Below are 20,976 nucleotides of genomic sequence, written 5' to 3' on the forward strand. Positions count from 1 at the left end.
ATCTCATAATAATCTCTATATACTCGTAGCCATTGATTATGTATCTAAATGGGCGGAAGCACAAGCTCTCCCAACTAACGATGCACGAGTTGTAGTCAACTTTTTAAAACGTCTTTTTGCAAGGTTTGGAACACCGAAAGCTTTAATAAGTGATCGGGGTACTCATTTCTGTAATAATCAACTTGAGAAAGTTCTTAAAAGATATGGAGTAACTCATAAAATCTCCACCGCATATCATCCACAAACAAGTGGACAAGTTGAAAATACCAATCGAGCTTTAAAACGTATTCTAGAGAAAACCGTAGGATCAAATCCAAAGGAATGGTCCATTAAATTGGAGGATGCACTCTGGGCTTTTAGAACAGCCTACAAAACTCCAATTGGAACCACACCTTTTAGACTTGTTTATGGAAAAGCATGTTATCTTCCAGTAGAAATTGAACATAAAGCATTTTGGGCTTTGAAGACATGTAATGTTGATTTACATGAAGCCAGACATCTACGATTAAGTCAACTAAACGAATTAGAAGAATTAAGACATGAAGCATACGAAAATTCGTTAATCTATAAAGAAAGAACGAAGAAATGGCATGATAAAAGAATCAGAAGTTCAAAAGAATTTAAGGAAGGAGACAGAGTTCTTCTTTTCAATTCACGATTCAAGCTATTTCCTGAAAAATTGAAATCAAGATGGTCTGGACCATTCATAGTCAAAAGAGTTTTCCCATACGGAACGATAGAATTAATAAATTCAAATGGGATTGAATTTAAAGTTAATGGTCACAGAGTTAAACATTACATACATGGTCCGATGAAAGTTGACAATGAAGTTAATCATAATTTCACCACCCAAGAAAACCTTCAAAATGAAAACATAAATATGTTATCAACAACATATGAAAAATCAAAACTGGAATATAGGGAGGATTCAAATTTGAGTGATGAAGAAGAATTCCTATACAAACCTCCCATTCCAAGAAACGAAGAAAAATGTGAACAAGAAATTCAAATAGAAATGAAAGAATCAAGGAAAGAACACCCGAAAAAGGTTTACAAACCAACTCGACTTACTAAAGCAGGAGACCCGGGTGAATTTATCATTTCTTGCTTACTTAATGATGGTGTTGTATATAATGGACTCGCAGATTTAGGAGCAAGTGCAAATATTATGCCTCTTTCCTTATACAAAAGATTAGGCATGGGTAAATTAAAACCAACCAAAATAGGTGTTCAATCATTTGACCAAACCATTATCCACCCGGTTGGAATAGCAAATAATTTACTTGTTAACGTGAGAAGTTTGACCTTTGTTGCAAACTTCATAGTGATTAATATGGAGGAAAACCTTGATATTCCTCTAATTCTAGGTCGCCCATTTTTAGCAACCACCGAGGCATTCATTGATGTAAGAGAAGGTAGAATGACACTTAGGGATGGTGATACATCGATCACCTTTGTGAACCGAAAGTTTAGATCTCCACAAATCAAAACTGTTAGACCAATAAAAACGCATAAGTGTGGGGAAGATGAAGAAACACTTAATGATGATCCAATCACAAAGAATGCCGTTGATGATATGAAATTAGATGAACCCATTTTTAACAGTTCAACGAAGAAACTTTATAAACGGATTCACGATGCTAAGATTAAAGGAAACTTTAAGTTATATAACCGATTAATATCTAATTTATCGTCAAAAGAAAAGGCAATGTTAGTTGAATTTGTGAAAGTTACGGAGGAAATCAACAAATGGATTGAAGTAAAAGTCAAAGATATACAAGTTGTTGATGATTCAATTGACAATGAAGTTAATCACAATTTCGACACCACAGCTAACTAAGTGTGGGGAGAATCAAGTCTTTAAAGGATAATATGTATTTCTGTTAGAGTTAGATTGTCTGTTTTCGTGTAGTTCTCGAAAATGGAACCCGAATGGTCTTTCCCTAGCAGACCCTAAAGAACTAGTCTTCTCCCCCCATTCTGAATTTTTATTTTTTTTAGGTTTTTACAAAATGAAGACTGCCTGTGAACTAAACCATCGTCTAATGCTACACGCTTTGATCACTAAACGTAATAATGACACACTACCGAGTGAAATAGTATCAGTAATCAGAGAAAGAATGGACGGAGTTAGAAAAGAATCCAGATGCGAAGATAATAAGTTACAATTTGGTAAAGGAAAATCAAAATCCGCAGCAAAAAGAAGAGCACAACACCTAGAAAGATGTCACAAATGCGGAAAATGGTCACATGGAGGTAAATGTTCAAATAATCAAACCTATTCAAATACCGAATTTGTTACTTTATGCAGAGACGGACCGTTCATATGTTTAGAAGAAAAGACACTGAATGATCGAGGTTACGCCTATGTAGCTATGGAAAACCAATTAAACCGACTATCTTATGAATGGGATAGATCATATAACTAAGAAATCTATTTCACAGGTAAGTCTGTACAGTTTTTATTTTATTTTTTTTATTTTAAACCTTTTGATAATAAACGCTAATTTGTTCGCTATAAAGTATTAAATTGGTATTGAATAAAATTAGGTTTGGCGACCGAAATTATTGATATCATTCAAAAATTTATTACATCACTGCGAAATTTAACGTCTATTCTTAAGGTATAAAAATCTTTAATCAATCAACCCAAAATATTTTAAAAATTCGTCATGAGTTAAATTAGGTCTTGGAACCGAAATTACTTTATCGAAAAGAGGGGCGCATATTTTTGATAATATTTGATTGATTAAAGTGGGATAAAAAGCCAAAAAAAGATTTTTAATTTTATTTTTACCATGTTTTTAAAATTAATATATAAATCTTAAATTAATATTGTAAACTTTGTAAAAACAATATATTTAAAATTTTAAATATTTGAAAAATTAATATAAGTTTGGTGTGAATTTTTAATATTAATTTTAAATTTTATATTTAAGTTGTGTGAATTTAAAAACAAAAATTTACTTTATCTCATTAAGTTAAAAATATGATTTTTAAATTTCGTCGTAAATTGAAGACTAGGTCTTTAAACCGAAATTGCTTTACCCGAGAGAGGGACGAGAATTTTTATTATCATTATTTTTAATCTTATTGAATTAAAGTATGCCAAAAACATTAAAAAAAACCCAAAAATCTTAGCTTTTAAAACAATCGCTACAAAAAGACAAATTTTAAAATTTTGTCGAGGGACGGACTAGGACATCGATCTGAAACGACCTCGTCCTAAATAACAAGGGAAACAAAATTTTAAAATTAATTACTTAATTGTTTTAATTAGTATAAGATATATATAAAAAAAAAAAACAAACTCCGCGACTCGCGGAGTTTGAAGGGGAAATCTCCGCGAGTCGCGGGAGGACCGAAATACAGAAAAAAAAATAAAACGTAAAGAACAGCTCAGTCCAACCCACAACACAAAACACAGCAAAAAGACTGCGCGAAAAAACCCCAAAAACACCCCCAAAATCACAATTTTTAACCGTTAATCATCAAATCTTTTACTAAAATCATGTTGAGAAGGATGCTATCAAGGAATTACTCAAGAAAAACGGTAAATTTCTACACCTAAACACCATTTAATCTGAAAATTAGTGTTCTTGAGCAATTTTTTCCCCAATTTGATTTTGATGCTTTTTAGTGTAATTAGGCTTAAATTGTTTATGTATTATGCTTGTATAACCTAGATTGATGCTGTTTAACATGATTAGAAGCCTTAAACTTCAAATTTTGAGTAATCTAGGGTTTGTGTTCTTGAGCAAATTTGAGGCTTTTTGATATAAACAGGTTATGGCCGATTTTTGTCATGAATTGTTGCTAAATTAAGTAGTGTAACATGTTTAGGTAGTTAAATGATCCAAACTTTGAGCCTAAACATGATTTTGAGAATTAAAGTAGACTTTTTCAAGTCTAAAATTCATGAACTTGATTTTTGAAAGATAATGTCATTTGAAACTTGTTTAATTGCTAGTAATGATTATTTTGACATGTTATTTGAGTTGAATGCTTATAAACTTGGCGAACATTTTCGTATATGCTTATTTGAAAAAGTGTAGATTTGATAAAAATGTGAAAATGAGCTTAAATTTGATATAAATTGATCATGTCATTGTAATTATTTTGATTGATGATTTTGCTGACACTAATGCATATTTGGATGCACAAAAATTGTGTTTGATGTGTTTTGCAGACTGAAAGGGGTGAATCTTCATCCCAAGCTCGCAATGCTCCTGCTGAGAATGCGGAACAACAGGAGGTGGATAACTACTACAAGCAAGATATACCTCATCCAGTCATGACATTTTCTGATATGCACTTGGAAGATTTGCATCCGAACCTGAGATTTGACAGACTTTGGATAGATTATCCAAAGTATCAAAGGGGGTTGCATACTCTTCATTCTAAAGTTGTTGAGGTACCTAGGGTCATAGAATGGGGACCATTAGAAGCTGTAGAATTGGCCGGGCCAATTAGGGAATTACTTGTACAGAGGTATGGTAATTCTACTTTTAATGACTGGGTACGTTTATTCACCATGCGTAGACCTGTATATAAAGTATGGTGTGAAGAATTGTTGTGTAGTATAGAATTAAATGATCGGGTAGCTAGTTAAACCGATCGATCTTTTATTAGATTTTTGTTAGGAGGTTCGATGCGCCACATGTCTTTACTAGACATGGCTCAGGCTTTACGTATATATACGCCTGAGGAGTTAGCATCTGCCGATTGTAGAGGGTTGATACTAAATGGTAGAAAAATAGATGAAAATTTTGATACACACGGTGTATGGAGTCAAATGACAAGCCATCACCGATTCAAAGGGGGAAATTACTCTTATTTGGATATAGATAGAGCTGAATTAAGAGTAATTCATAGGTTTTTAGCTAATTCGATTACACAAAGAGGTAAGAACAAGGAAAAGGTAAATGAACAGGATTTGTTTTACCATATGTGTATTCGAGACCCACAAAGCGCTGTAAGTATACCTTATTGTGTGGGTTATTATTTATCAGCTATGGTTATGGGGATGAGACCGCATAGCATAATAGGAGGTGGTATTTTTATTACTTTGATTGCTGAATATCTCGGTGTGGATATAAGTCGGGGGGGATTATTAGTCTAAGAACCAGAACCCCGCGATACTATAGGTTTAAATGTATACCATGGTGCGAAAGTTTTGAAGAGGCGAAATAACGCCGCAGTACAATACCATGGTAGACATCCACAGGTTGAGAGAAACCAACAGCAAGGTAATGTAGGAGGGGGAAATGAAATGCAAGAAATGCAAAGGTTTATAGCTTCACAGGAGTACGAAAATGCTAGACAGAGAGCATTTGAAGATTGGCAAGTTCATCAAAACCAAACCATAGCACATTGCCAACATATAGGTAGAAACTATATTCCTACACCAAAACCCATATTCCCTCCCTGGTCTATAGAGATGCAACCACCGTATTCTACGTATAACCCTGCCGAAGCATTCTATAGCACCTATGGTTATGCTTGGAACCCCTATTGGTATCAGTATCATCCCTAGTCTATTTAGTTTTATTTATTTTGTAATTTGTAATGTTGATACGTTTAATACTTATGTTAATATTGTAATGGTTTTTATAATTTTCTAACTTTTATTCTTAGATTTTAAAAATTTTTGAATGTGGGGTAATATACCAAACTTCAAAAATATGTATATATGTTTGCAGTTTATCTTATGTACACAACAGGGTAAAACAACGCATTTTCAAAGACTGGCATTAAGTTCAGCAAAAGCAACTAATTTTGACGACAAGATACAAAATATATGTGAAATAACAACATGATGGAATGAACAAATGATGTGCACCATTTAACATTCAGCAAACAAACGCCAATATATTTGGAAACTTTGGTAAAAATTTAATCATTTTCACACAAATCACCCTCAATAATTTAAACTGTTACTGATTTCTTGCAAATGAGGGCATTGCAAGATCTTAAGTGTGGGAAGGGGTTAAATTCTTTCGGATTTTAAAATTTTTATCTTAAACACTGGGTTACCATTAAAAATACTAGTAAAGCAGTAGTTGTATTAGAATCTAGTGCTCTCTGATAATAAAGAACAGCCCTAGTCTTATATACTGACTACCCAATTCTAGTAAAATTTTTCATAATTTTCAATTAAATGAACTCAAAATCATGTTTATACATATTTATGAACGATAAAACTAGGTTTTAACACCGAAATTATTGTAACCTCGGAAAGGACATAAATTGAGAAACAAACCAAAATGTTAAAATTCATTTAAAATGGAATAGAGGACGATAAAAAGGAAAATAAAAGCCAAGTGTGGGAAAATTCACCAAGTTATCTTAAACATATGTCACATATATCTGTAACAAATAACTGAAAATACTTTTGCTTTGGACTAAACTAAACTGTTTTACCCGATGAAAGAAAAGAAAAGATGGATCTACACGATGAATCAATTCCATCATTAAAAGGAAGTAAAGTCTTCCGAAAAAGACACGCGCTTCTTGATTTAAGTTATGAAGTTGTCGTCCAGACCAGCTGTAGGTTGACGAAAAATCTAGAAAAGTCATCACTAAAATCAGCAGGAAATCCACGGACCTCAGCATTAAACAGGGTTGCCAAGTGGTCAGATTTATCCTAACCATGAGAAGGATTTATCTCGTAAAATGGGGGGGCACCATGCAAATTAGCTGGATAAGACTAATGAATCAGATCCCCAGAAAGGATAATCTCCTTAAAGATTAAAAATCAGCTTTTAAGACTGATATTACTCAATCCTTGAGATTGACCTTAAAGATTGAGAATTCAAACTCATGGAATTCAATGATATCTAAACTCGAGCTTGAACGAGAAAATATTTTGATCAAAATTACAAACCGATTTGTTTTCTGAAAACCCTATTTTCAATACGTTCATTACCATTGAACGTGAAATCCTAGGAATTCACCTGGAATTCATTAGGTCACCTGAACTAAATCGGGTGTCAACCGTAAGAACGGTGGTTGCATAGTGGTCAAAGACAGGACCTTGTGCCAGACCGAAAAATTATAAGGGTGAGCTTTACTATTGCTCCTACCAAGGATAGTAATTGCGTCCGACACGTTATAGACCATAATTAAAAGCATGTCAGGGGACATTGCCTTAACAGTTGCTTGTTCAACGCTTTCCTTTACAACCGGACGGTAGTTTACCGAAAGGTAATATACGGGACAAGTAAACTGGACGTGTTGCTTTCCAAATACAAGGTTAGCAAGTGGGTGACACAAAATCGCAAGTTTTGAGCTAAAATTTTCAAATCTGAAACCCACCAAACCCACAAAATTATTTTGCAAACACCGGTAAAGGGTTATTCCGGAAAACTTATCTAGGGTAAAAACTAGATTTAATTTTCAAAAGATTAAATGTTTTCATAAAGATCCAATTTCCTTAATGGATCTAAATTTTTATAGTCATGTGGGACTGTAAACCATATCGTTACTACCATTATTTATACCGCCGTATAGAAATCACTGATGTACAAAGTGTGAAGAATAAAGAAGTGATTCTAGTATTTCAAGACGATATTGCTTGAGGACAAGCAACGCTCAAGTGTGGAAATATTTGATAATGCTAAAAACGAACATATATTTCATAGCATTATTCCTCAAGAAAGACAAGCTTTTAGTTGCAATTGTTCTATTTAAAAGTGATATTCGTTTAAATAATAAAAGGTGAAGACAAAAGACAGATTCGACGAATTGAAGACGCAAACGACCAAAAAGCTCAAAAGTACAAAATACAATCAAAGAGGTTCCAATTATTGATAAGAAACGTCTCGAAATTACAAGAGTACAAGATTCAAAACGCAAAGTACAAAATATAAAATTGTACGCAAGGACGTTCGAAAATCCGAAACCGGGACATGAGTCAACTCTCAACGCTCGACGCAACGGACTAAAAATTACAAGTCAACTATGCACATAAATATAATATAATATTTAAATAATTCTTATAATTATTTAATATATTATATTTATTTATAAAACCGTCGGTAAACAAAGAGCCAAACTTGTGTGAGCTGTAAAAGCAAACTCCGCGACTCGCGGAGTTTGAAGGCCAAAAGGGCCGCAAGTCGCGGAGCCCCAATTTCTGAAACTCCCTATAAAGCCAACCGAATTCTGATCATTTTTCAACACATATAATCTATCTCTCTTTCAATATATACGTAAAAATATATATATAATTTATATTTTAATTTTAAATCCTAATAATAAGGGTATGTTAGCAAATGTTGTAAGGGTGTAAGTCGAAATTCTGTCCGTGTAACGCTATGCTATTTTTAATCATTGTAAGTTATGTTCAACCTTTTTAATTTAATGTCTCGTAGCTAAGTTATTATTATGCTTATTTAATCTGAAGTAATCATGATGTTGGGCTAATTACTAAAATTGGGTAATTGGGCTTTGTACCATAACTGGGGTTTGGATAAAAGAACGATACTTGTGGAAATTAGACTATGGGTTATTAATGGGTTTTATATTAATTAAACAATACCTTGTTAATTTAATATACAAACTTATAATTCGACGTATTTATATATAACCACATACGCTTTACTGGGTACGGTGGGCGGGATATCTATAAATACCAATAATTATTCATTTTACCGGATACGGAACTGGATTAATAGTTAATAGACTTGTTGAAATAGGGGTGAATTACATTCAAGGGTAATTGGTGTAATTGTTAACAAAGTAGTAAAACCTTAGTTTACACGCAGTCGATAACCTGGTGTATTCATTAAACAAAGTATTAAAACCTTGTTACAATTCGAATCCCCAATTAGTTAGAATATTTGACTACGGGAATAAGAATAATTTGACGAAGGCTTTCGCTCTTTATATTTATGACTGATGGACTATTATGGACAACTCCGTATGGACATATTAAATAATCCAGGACAAAGGACAATTAACCCATGGGCATAAAACTAAAATCAACACGTCAAACATCATGATTACGGAAGTTTAAATAAGCATAATTCTTTTATTTCATATTAAATTTCCTTTATTTTATATTTAATTGCACTTCTAATTATCGCATTTTTATTGTTATTTTATTTAATTGCACTTTTAATTATCGTACTTTTTAATTATCGCAAGTTTATTTTATCGCATTTTTATTATTCGCAATTTCATTATCGTTATTTACTTTACGCTTTAATTTAAGTCTTGTATTTATATTTATTATTTTACATTTGGTTTTAATTGCGACTAAAGTTTTAAAATCGACAAACCGGTCATTAAACGGTAAAAACCCCCCTTTATAATAATAATATTAGTTATATATATATATATATATATATATATATATATATATATATATATATATATATATATATTTGTATTTTTATAAAAGTAAACTAATATAGCGTTAAGCTTTGTTTAAAAAGATTCCCTGTGGAACGAACCGGACTTACTAAAAACTACACTACTGTACGATTAGGTACACTGCCTATAAGTGTTGTAGCAAGGTTTAAGTATATCCATTCTCTAAATAAATAAATATCTTGTGTAAAATTGTATCGTATTTAATAGTATTTCCTGCTAAATTTAATAGTATTTCGTATACCCCGCTGCAAACATCAGGGAGCATTACTCTAGGGCGCGCTTAGTTCCATGTGGGACTAACCTTTTTGCTTCGACAAAAGGGGGAGAAAGTGTATGGTAAATGATGTTAACACTTATGTCGACTTACATAGTTAACACTTACTCATATGTTTGTCATCATCAAAAAGGGGGAGAATGTTGGTTAAGATTCAAATCATAATATTCAAAGGTTAATCACTTTGTTTTAATGATGACACACAAGAACTAAGTAGTTAATCATATGTAGGACGACATGAGTTCATGAGCCTAAACTATCTCTAGCAAAAGACCAATACATAAGTAATTATCTTGGTAAAAAGCTACACGACTTAACTACGGTCGACCGTGAAACCAACCGTGTGTGTCATGTACCAACGAGTTCAAGTTTTTCTAAAATTGTAAATCTACGGCTGACTTCACGGACGACCGCAGCCCGACCGCAGTTTTCTCTGTTACTAATTTTGACCAAATAAAGTTTGACTAGTTCTCGACATCTATAATTTACAAAACCTTTTTAAACATGCTTATAATAGTTGCCCTCTTTGATCTCAAAAGAGTTTTGAACCAAAAGATGTTAATTTTTACTAATCACACCTAATGACATCTTAATGACATTTTAAGCTTGATTTAGGCTAAAACACTCAAGTGTCATATCTCTTTATCCTAATGCATAGTGTCATTTAAACATACTAATAATGGTCATTAAAGTCCCAATTAAATAGTTGCTCTCCCATTAGTTATATGTATCATTATTTGTATGAGAATGTAATTAGTTCAAGTCTAGTCAAGTTGTAACAAGAATTATTATGTTCAAACTAGATTCAAACTAGTTCATTTAAGTTGTAACAATGTTCTAAAGGGCAAAATACTCCCATAAGCAAAATGACATGTAATTAAGAAAGGTTGATGAAGCTTTTAGAAGATAATGGTTTGTCAAGAGACAAAAATCTGCAATTACCTCTTTTGGTAATCAATGACAAATGGTCAAAGATTGAAGACTTTCTTCTTTAATGGACATGTCAACTTCCAAGCTTCTGTCCAAAACATAAAGGATAATGAGGATAATTTCAGAAGTAATTGGCTTTTAGTTGCAGCTATTCAACAAGAGAAAATGACAATTTTTAAAGGACAAAAACGGCCATAAGAATCAGATGTCAGAGGTATACAGTCGAACTACGGTCGACCGTGCAGTGAGCCGTATAGCTTCTAGACAGATTTATCTTTCCTCTAAAAGCCAAGCCTTGAAGCATTTGAAGACTCACCTCTTGCACTCATATTTTCTCATACTTACTGATTCACTCTTATAATTAAATTGTAATCTTTTGGAGTGATTCAAGCAAGAGCACTTGTAAGATTAAAGTTGTAAGTTTACTTGTAAACTATCTTCTTAAAGGGATCTGGAGGATAGTTGTGTTTTCACTAGGATAGTTCATTAGGATCTTGTGGTAAGAGCTATAGGTGATTGTCAAGTCTTCAAAGGGACGTAAGAGTTAACAAGTTGGGCTTATCGAAGTACTACTGTTGTATCCGGACACTCCACCGAGTTTGGAGTATCATAGTGAAGAAAAATCTCAATTCATAGAATTGAGGAGTGAATTAAGGAAGATTAGTTAACATCTTCCCGAACCACTATAAATCGTTGTGTTTGTTCTCTCTTCCCTTATCTTTTTGATTACAAGTTTTACATATATTTATATTGTTAGTATTATTAGAGAATAAACATTTCAAATCACACTATATCAAGTTCAAGTTCAACAAAACGCAAAGAAAATTTTGAAAAATCGACTAAGTAACTATGCACCCCCTCTAGTTACTTACAGTTACATTTTTTAAAAATGAAAATAACAATATGCTTATTAATTCCCAACTGACTTTGAAACCCATGAAAATTTTCTTCTACCATTTTCATGGTTTTTTTAAAAAAAATTTTCATGGTGTCTCAATTTTTTTTTACTATTTAAAAAAAAAGAAATTTCCTACTTTTTGATCGGAGGTCCACTCAGAAGCAATCTCCTTATCTGTCAAATAGAGAGAGAGATGACTTTCTCTACTTTTGTGAGTGTTTTCACTCTGGGAGGAGAAATGACTTGTTTCTATTCTCGGATAGAGGAATGATTGTCTACATATCACCTCCTTCATACACCACTCATGTGGTACTGAGTTTGTTGTTGTTGTTATATATATATATATATATATATATATATATATATATATATATATATATATATATATATATATATATATACACACACTATTACATCACTTGTAACCGTGCCATTAATACTACATGCAGCGGGGTGCACTTTTTGAGTGTTGTGGCAATGTCATGAAGTGAAGTTAAATAATGGGGCGTCACTTTTTTTAGTGTTAAATTTGTGGTGAGTGATGTGGTAAAAAATGTGATTAAAAGTTGAGGATAAAATAAAGTTATTAATAATATATAAAATAGTTTAGTGAAATTTGATTGGTCAAAAAAAACTGACACCTTTTTCCCGTTAGTCCCACGACTAACGTCCCTTTTCCGTTACAACTGACGACCCGTTAGAGGCATCAGGGGGCGTCAGTTTATGCCACATCTGATGCCACCTAAGTCACGCCACAAAAATGACACAATTATAAATAGTCTTAGCTTCCTAGATTCCATTCTCGTTATGTTAAACCCAAGTCGAACCACTACAAACAGCTTTTTGTTTCGGTCTCAAAGTCCAATTCATATCAAACTGTTTTTAACTTACCCTTATATAACAAGCTAAACAAACTAAAACAACATTTCACCATTCACTTTATCATACCACCCAGACTTACAAAGCATGAGCTCAAACTAATCCACAATGATTGGAAATCAAGACATAAACGAGAACTAATTGCAAATATAGAAACTAAATTTCATGAAGAAAAGCTAAAAACCACGCAGGCTTGCCTGAGCGGCCACCGAGTTGCCCAATGAAGAACACAGCTCGGGTTCAATTCCTGGCTATGCCAAATTATTCAGAAAGGGTATGTGTAACACCCTGATTTTTTTTAAAACACCGCGAAAGTAAATACTTAATTACCAAAATAACCTTAGTTAATGTTTACATAACATTGTTTGCAAACCAACTTTATACAACAACGGTGTTACGTGAAAACATCATTAAAATAGAAAACATCAGAGTAAGCTCGTAGTCAAACATGTCTTCTAACCTGTCTGCAACACCCGTCCTAAGAAGCAGTATCTAAACCTACAAGGGGTGGAAATGTAAAGGAATTAGCACAACTGCTAAGTGAATGGATACTATCTAACAGACCAAGCATAAGCCACTGATGTTAACCTCCTGAACTAGCATATAACAACAACTGACAATATGAGGATCAGCGGCTTGTACGAGCACACGACTTAGCTGATCAGGCTACAGTCTACTGATAGTCCGCTTTACTGAATCCACTGCATAACCGTCTAGACGCAATACATGCGTCCTTCTATGCTATACTGAACAATCAGTAACATCATGACCCAACCAGGCTACCACGGTCGACCTCACACAAACCCTACCTTGCCGCCTCTGTGGGTTCCCAACCTTGCCGCCTCGGTTGGTGTCCAACTAACAGTGCGCACATAAGATCACAGATAATCAATCAAAATCGTCCTAACTAGCATGGAAATATATAACTACGCATGGCAATCATACAGATATAAACATAGTAATAAAGAATCTGAATATGTAGCGTGTCAGCTACTTAATACTTTATCCGGAGATAGACCCACTCTCCGAATACCAGTAACTAGCTCATATAATTTATCACTGAGCTGCTTCCATATCCTTATCACCTGAACATAAGTCAAATCAAGATATTTTCTGTCCGTTAGCACAAAACTGCACAATACAGCATACTAGTATCAAAAGCGCTGCTAAAAAGTCTACTCAACACTTATGCATAACGGACATCATAACAGCTAGAAAACAGCTAAATTAAACAACTACTGTTCTGATTTACATCTGTACGGTTGCACATGCATCCGTACGATTGCACGTTTACTTCCCGGTTGCACCAACACCACTGCATCCGTACGGTTGCATATGTACCCGTACGGTTGCACAATGTACCCGTGCGGTTGCAGGCTGCAAACGTACGGTTGTGCTCATAGAGCAACAGCAGCAGAACTGACGGGTTTTCGTACCAAAATCACTCAATCTCGTTTCCGTACATGTTTTTGACCCAAAATCAACACACAACATGTTAGGAAAACATTTAGGGACTTAAACCCTCTAGTTTTATGCATCAACAACACCAATTTAGCTAGATTTGACTCAAAATCCATTTTTGACAAAACCTATCTTAAAACCACACAAATCTATCAATTTGGAACTGAAAATCACGAGTTGTTACCTTGAAATAAACACAAAATCAACAGTAACCAGCTCTATAACACAATTGTAGATTCAAAAACGAGATTGAGACAATTAGGGTTTTCAAGTGGTAAGATTTTAGGTACTGAGTAAATTAGAAGCTTCAAGAAAATGATAGAAAGAAGCTGGTATCTTGCTTATATACTAGTGTTAAACACAATACCCATCACACACGGGTATTTACCAGTTATCTGATAACTTTCGTACTTAATTTGACAACCCTAATGGAGTTCAAATTAAATAAACGAACATGTTCTGGGATCCTTGTCACAAACTGGTCTTAACCAAATAATAAAATAACACTAAACATTTTATTGAAATAAAAACATAATTAACCACACAATTCCGCCTAAGGGCAATAAGGTCATCTTACATCTAGGCCCGATCTGAGGATGTTACAGTATGCGACCAGAGGGTGCGCATAATGCGCAATTCATCAAGTACCAGGTCTCGCGCTCAGGGCTCTTGCAGTTTTTGCTTCGCCTCTATAGGGGATATTAATTTTTTGATTGCTTTTGGCCGAGTTTTTTGCGTATTATCATTAGCTATGCGTTTCCGCGTGTTATCGTTTGTGGTTTTACTGACATTTTCCGTCACAAAGTTATCAACGCGCTCTGTTGCAATTATAGTTTGATCATCCACATTTACGTGCGAATTTTCAAACAAATCCTCATTTGCAGCTGAAGTTTCAGTATGTTCTCTGGTAGTTTCAACATTCGCCTTGAAGTTAAATGAGCTTGGATATCGAAAATCGTATCCATCTGGCGTAAAAGCGCTCTTTTTACTATTTTACAATTCCACTGTTATAGTCATTTCTTCCCATTAATTCGAAGTTTTGACAACCTAAAATAATACGAGGAAGATTTATTCAATGGCTTGGAATTTCACATATTCAACAACCTTCAAATAAAGAGACAAGGCTCATATTTATAGTTTTCGAATAACTGCGCATAACAATTTGCAAACGCTAATATGTGCGTCCCATGCGCTATCTTTGTAATTGTTTACGCATTTATCAAATACTGCGGCTTGCACATTATTCTTGCGCTATTATTAATTATCTGCGCAACTATTAAACATTACGATGTATGCGCAAAACTTATAATATTGCGCAAAATATGTGTACATTTACACATATAATCATTAACTACCTGAGGTTTACCTTCTATGGGGGAGCCAATGTGCTCGTTCATAGGGAGTTTCCTAGCTAATCCAAAAAAGAAGAAAAGTTAAATTTAGAAAATGAGATCAGATGCCAGTTGAAGTTGAAAACTCGACGGGGGTTTCCTTTCCGATTAATCTGCCTGATGGGAGGGAATTGACAGCAATTGGCACAAGGAGGAAAATTGCGCTTGGGTTGTCGTTCAAAATCTGTACCTTAACTACTTATAAATTGCCGTGTACCTGACTCATACATGGTATTCAAATGCATTGGTTGGTTGTACCATACAACTCATCAATGCATCCAGTATTAAACTTGCTGCACCACTTGTCATCGCTATGTTTTGCAGGAATATATTCGGTTAACAAGAAACTGATAGGTGTTTTGAATTCAAAGATTGTTGAAAGTCAATCAAAGGCTACTAAAGATAAGCATGCCCTTTTACAATTAATAATATCTCAAATATATACCTACAGTTTTCATCTTTTCAATTTGTACAAGTTTGAACCTTCTATTTATGAATTACTGTATGTAGTTTTGGGTTGTGTTTTGATTTCAAAGGTAGAAAGAACAGGTGAAAGTCACGCTGTCTAATACATACAAATCAAACTCCAAACTGTTTTATTCACATATTCAGATAATAACTGCAACAAATTGTTTTAGTACAAGATTTTAAGAGGCTGTTTACTTAATTCTATATTATGTCCCGTTTCCATCTGCCTCTCAATCTGAAAGGGTGTCTAATTCTATGTCTCCTAGAAACAGACCAATTTTCAGATTAAGTGATAAATTAAGTAACAAATAAACAACAATTTTACTTACAGAATTAAAGAGTTATAGATCACAAGTGGAAACTAAACAGACCCTTAGTGTTCCACTTATTGTTCAAAATGTTAACACAACCAAACACTTATTTTTCTAAGTAAAAGACCAAAAGATTTCAGATTCATGGCAATAAACCAAAATTACATCGCACTTAACAGTATTTTCATATGCAAAACAGTACCAAAAGGATATTGATCTCCAAAGACCATACATATATTATATTTTGCACAAGAAACTCATAACAAATAGAGGGCTATTTTTAATCTAATCATACCATGAGTATTTGGCTGATCAGATCATAGCTAAGTGCCATTTCTCACTTGTCAACCATAATAATATGGGGTATACATAACTAATAGAACCTTAGCACCAAATGAATTTAAAAGGCATAATAAGCAATATCAATATTGCAGATCCAGTAAGAAACCTCGAAAATAAATGAAGGATATGGATTTTGATAGAACGGGATCAGCGTAAGCCATTAATAACCTTCTGTGGGTCCAACTGCCCACTGAAATAACTTGAGGATACTATAGACAGTTCTTGACGACCTTTCCATTCTTCACACGGTTTCAAGTTAATAGGGTTTTCGACAGCTGCAGCATCAAGACATAGCATAGTTTTATAGTCTTCATCACCCAAATCGGAAATTGCTTTCGCCTTTTTATCCCATGGATTCCATAAAACTGCACAACGTACCAATTAATGGGATGAACTTGGGATACTATACTAATTTACTAATAATAGTCACTATTGTAAAAAAACCACGATTAATCTCGATTAATCTCCGATTACTCCTTTTAAGAAGAGACCGATCAGATTTTTCAAAATCCGTTTAATTAAACAGTCAATGTCAATTGATGAGTCAAAATCAGATTTGAAGGTCAAAGTCAAAATTGGTCAACATTTTAATATGAATTTAAATTTAAACCATAATTTTAGGGTTTTTTACAAATGAACGATTATGTTTATGTATTTAGACAATTATGTTAAACTTTATGTTTATTTAATGGATTTCTTCTATATTTACACATATAATTATGAAAATTAATATTATTATATAAATGTACCAAATGTCCAATCCGATTACTCCATCCAAATTCTCGACAGAGTACTCCCCCGAGTAGCGAGTTTTTTGCTAATACTAATTAATGATACTTCAAAAGTGAAAAGATAGCAAAAAAAAAAAAAACCTGCATCCACCATGCCTTCTTTACGTAAGACAATTGTTCTCTTCTTCTCATGGTCAATTATGGCGATTTTAGTAGGTGTACTTAGATATACACGATCAATCTATAAAAGATAAACTATAAGACCCATATACAGAACTTCAATTTGAACGTATTTTGAACAACAATAGATGTAGAAAACCAAATCTTACCTCGCCATCAAAAGTAATGGCATCTGCCTGTTCTGTGTACCTTTCTTTTTTCAATAGATTATCAAAATAATCCAGTGTCTCTAAGCCCTCAACACGCACTTCACTGCAAATTATATTTCGTGCGTAAACATAATAACAGAAAACATCATTCATGCTTATAGCTAATATAGAGGAAGCTGATACGGTTTGAATCTTTACATTTCAATTAGCAGACTGGAACACTAACAAATATAAGATGTAGTAACAAACCTGACATCAGATACAGAAAAATAATTACGCAGAGCAAGGGTAAACGAGAACGCCTTGGTATCTACATTTCGCACACGAGGGATCAAAGTTAGCTTGCCAGCACTGACAGTAACGCGAAGCCGCAATTCATATCTGGAAAGTTATATGCAAAGAAGTATGTAAGTCCCCATTAAGCACTATTTATATGAAATGATTTAACATGATTAACCAATTAGTTCAAGACAAATAATGCATCTAGTACCTATACGGCCATGTTTTCAGATCCTCTTCTGTTGGTTTTAATATAAGATCTGCAGTGGATTGATTATTAGCTGGAGATAATGGAGAAGGATCATCATCTAACTCCCATAGCCTGTTCCTGGCAAATCCATGTTCCTCCAGTGTACCAAAATTCGCAAACTGCAAAAATGCACGTTAGACTTAAAATATGCTATATTAAGACAGCAAATAATGTGCAAAAGTCACTCAAACCTGTGGAAAGCATATTGGTATGCCACCTCTGACGGGTTTAGGTGGCTTCCAAACTGCCTACATTCAGAGAAAATCCTCAAGTCAATATAATACTGGCTAATTGAATCGAAATATTGGCTGATTAAATTGATGTGCTTTAGAGAAATATATTTTTCAAACAATTATAAAATAAGAACATATAAGAGCTTTACCTTGCTGCTCATGAAAAGTAGTTCTTCTCTGCGTTCATTCTTCCACGAAATAACCTGAGCCCCATTCAAGAGTACCTACAAATATACAGAAATAATAAAGAAACAAATCAAATAGTCAATTTCTTCAAGAAGCAAGCTAGAAAGATACTTCACATTCAATTATTCCGAAATGAAAGTAACCAAAACCTTTAAGTAGAAAGCAAACAAATGCCTAATTAACAAAAAATTATATACTGTGCCCTAGACTACTGATAGCTGCTATAGTAACATTAACAAAAAATTATATACTGTGCCCTAGACCAAATTCATCTTGCTATATGCTAAACAATTATAGTTTTCAGCAACTTCCCCCAATTATTACACATCAATTTCCATTAACTACAAAATTTGGTACCGATATGTGCCCTAATCGCATAAACGGAACTATTCATCATGTACTGCTACTAATTCTAACAAAAAAAAAAAAAAACAATTAACTACAGCAAAATAATATACAATCGGATTGAAAATTGAAATAAATCGATGCAATATGACTACAATAATCGAAAGAAAACGCACAAGGAAGAAAGGAACGAACCTCAACGGTTGATCCGGTAGGTTCATGCAGTATAATTCTAGGTGATCGATCGCCTTCTTTAATTATATTATTATTGTTATTGTGAGTATTATTATCGGCCATAAATATATGTAACTGTTATTGTTTCAGAACTAGGGCATCAGCAATGAAGGAATTGAAATTTTGAAAAAGCAAAAACAAGGAAGATGAGAATTTTGAATATTTGAGGAGGAAAATACAAAGGAATTGGAAAAAGAGTAAAAATTAACTTTTTATTAATATTTAGCTGTATGAAAACAACGTTTATTACATCAACCAATAAACTAAACACACCGAAAACTCAAAGTTTACTACACAAATTCTATATTATAAATCCATATCTATCTACTTTTATATTTTATATTTTATTTATTTATATTTATATATTATATTATATAATAAAATAATATATATATATATATATATATATATATATATATATATATATATATATATATATATATATATAGGGTGAGGATCCAGAGAGAACAAGAGGCGGTAGAGAACCGAGAGAACCAACAGCTCGACCTTCATCTATGTGCATCTCGACCTTCAATCTGCGTGCAGATTGAGTCAATCTGCGTGCAGCTCGATCAAGCTGAGTGCAGCTCGATCAAGCTGGGTGCAGAGAGAGTCAATCTGCGTGCAGATTGAGTTAATCTGCGTGCAGATTGAGTTAATCTGCGTATGTAGAGAACCCATAAAACTCATAAATTGAACTTCAATCTATGTGGAGATCGAGCTTCAATCTATGAAAAAAATACAATCTGCACACAAAAAAATTCTGCAAAAAAAACAGTCAATCTGCACAGAAAAAAAAAGTCAGTCTGCAAAAAAAAACTGCAAAAAAACGTCAATCTGCACGCAGATTGACTCAATCTGCAAAAAAAAAAAACTGAAAAAAAAACGCAGATTGACTCAATCTGCACAAAAAAAAGTCAATCTACATAGAAAAAAAACTGAAAAAAAGTCAATCTGCACAAAAAAAATCAATATGCACAGAAAAAAATTCTGCAATATATATATATATATATATATATATATATATATATATATGTCAATATGCAGCAGATTGACTCAATCTGCACGAGTTTCATGAATTCTCTACTATTCTCCATGGATCCTCACCATATATATATATATATATATATATATATATATATATATATATATATATATATATATATATATATATATATATATATAGTGGTAGGATCAAGAGGGAAGTAACCATTCGGGGGGAAGCGGGGGGAAGCAAAAACTTTTTTTTTTCGTTTTTTGAAAAGACTTTGTTCACGAACATTATAGATGAGATGAAAATATGAACATTTAGTAGAGACACTTTGTGATAAATGTTTTTATTTTGGTGGGAAAACGCTCGAAGAAGTAATATATAACAATTATCGTGTTTTTCGAGCGTATTTTGAGGTTTTAGCTATTGGGGTTTAGATATTAGGGTTTAGATATTAGGGTTTATAGGGTTTAGATATTAGGGTTTAGAAATTTAGGGTTTAGGGTTTAGATTTAGGGTTTAGATTTAGGATTTAGATTGAGTTTTTAACACGAACGGTTTAGAGTTTAGGGTTTAGGGTTTAGGGTTTAGGGTTTGGTGTTTTGGGTTTATGGAATAAACCCAAAACACCAAACCCTAAACCCTAAACTCTAAATCGGGCTAAATTTTACTTCACAAAACATGAAGAAAAAAAACGTTCATATTCTTCACGAACAATATTATCTTGAATGTTATTTTTGTCGATCGTTTTCCCGCCTAAATAATAACATTCATCACGAAGTGTCTCTTCTAAATTTTCATATTTTCGTGTGATCTTGATGCCGGAGAAAAAAATTCAAAAAAAACGAAAAAAAAAATTTTTTGCTTCCCCCCGATTGGTTACTTCCCCATTGATCCTGCCCATATATATATATATATATATATATATATATATATATATATATATATATATATATATATATATATATATATATATATATATATAGGTATTAGTTCATGTAATACATGAACTAATACCTACATATACATATATATATATATATATATATATATATATATATATATA

General features: G+C 33.1%; 1 protein-coding gene across 1 annotated transcript; it reads right to left on the minus strand.

The window, feature by feature from the left end:
* Window positions 1-16,120: 16,120 nt before the first annotated feature.
* On the minus strand, window positions 16,121-19,082 carry LOC139865853 (putative glucose-6-phosphate 1-epimerase). Its single transcript, XM_071853959.1, has 8 exons — window positions 18,881-19,082; window positions 18,304-18,378; window positions 18,113-18,169; window positions 17,883-18,040; window positions 17,642-17,773; window positions 17,393-17,495; window positions 17,205-17,304; window positions 16,121-16,697 (listed from the first exon to the last, which is right to left on the minus strand). Exons 1-8 carry the CDS (start codon window positions 18,980-18,982, stop codon window positions 16,480-16,482), a joined length of 945 nt encoding a protein of 314 aa, XP_071710060.1. The 5' UTR covers window positions 18,983-19,082; the 3' UTR covers window positions 16,121-16,479.
* Window positions 19,083-20,976: the final 1,894 nt, after the last annotated feature.

The sequence above is a fragment of the Rutidosis leptorrhynchoides genome, chromosome 9, assembly GCF_046630445.1.
Source record: "Rutidosis leptorrhynchoides isolate AG116_Rl617_1_P2 chromosome 9, CSIRO_AGI_Rlap_v1, whole genome shotgun sequence".
In the NCBI taxonomy this organism is placed as follows: domain Eukaryota; kingdom Viridiplantae; phylum Streptophyta; class Magnoliopsida; order Asterales; family Asteraceae; genus Rutidosis; species Rutidosis leptorrhynchoides.

Excerpts from the sequence above, each read along its gene's own strand:
- LOC139865853 (XM_071853959.1), bottom strand. The coding sequence starts at position 18,982 with ATGGCCGATAATAATACTCACAATAACAATAATAATATAATTAAAGAA. Across the intron at positions 18,379-18,880 it reads CTACCGGATCAACCGTTGAG|GTACTCTTGAATGGGGCTCA; the intron begins GTTCGTTCCTTT and ends GTATATTTGTAG. Across the intron at positions 16,698-17,204 it reads AGAAGGCATGGTGGATGCAG|TTTTATGGAATCCATGGGAT; the intron begins GTTTTTTTTTTT and ends TACGTTGTGCAG.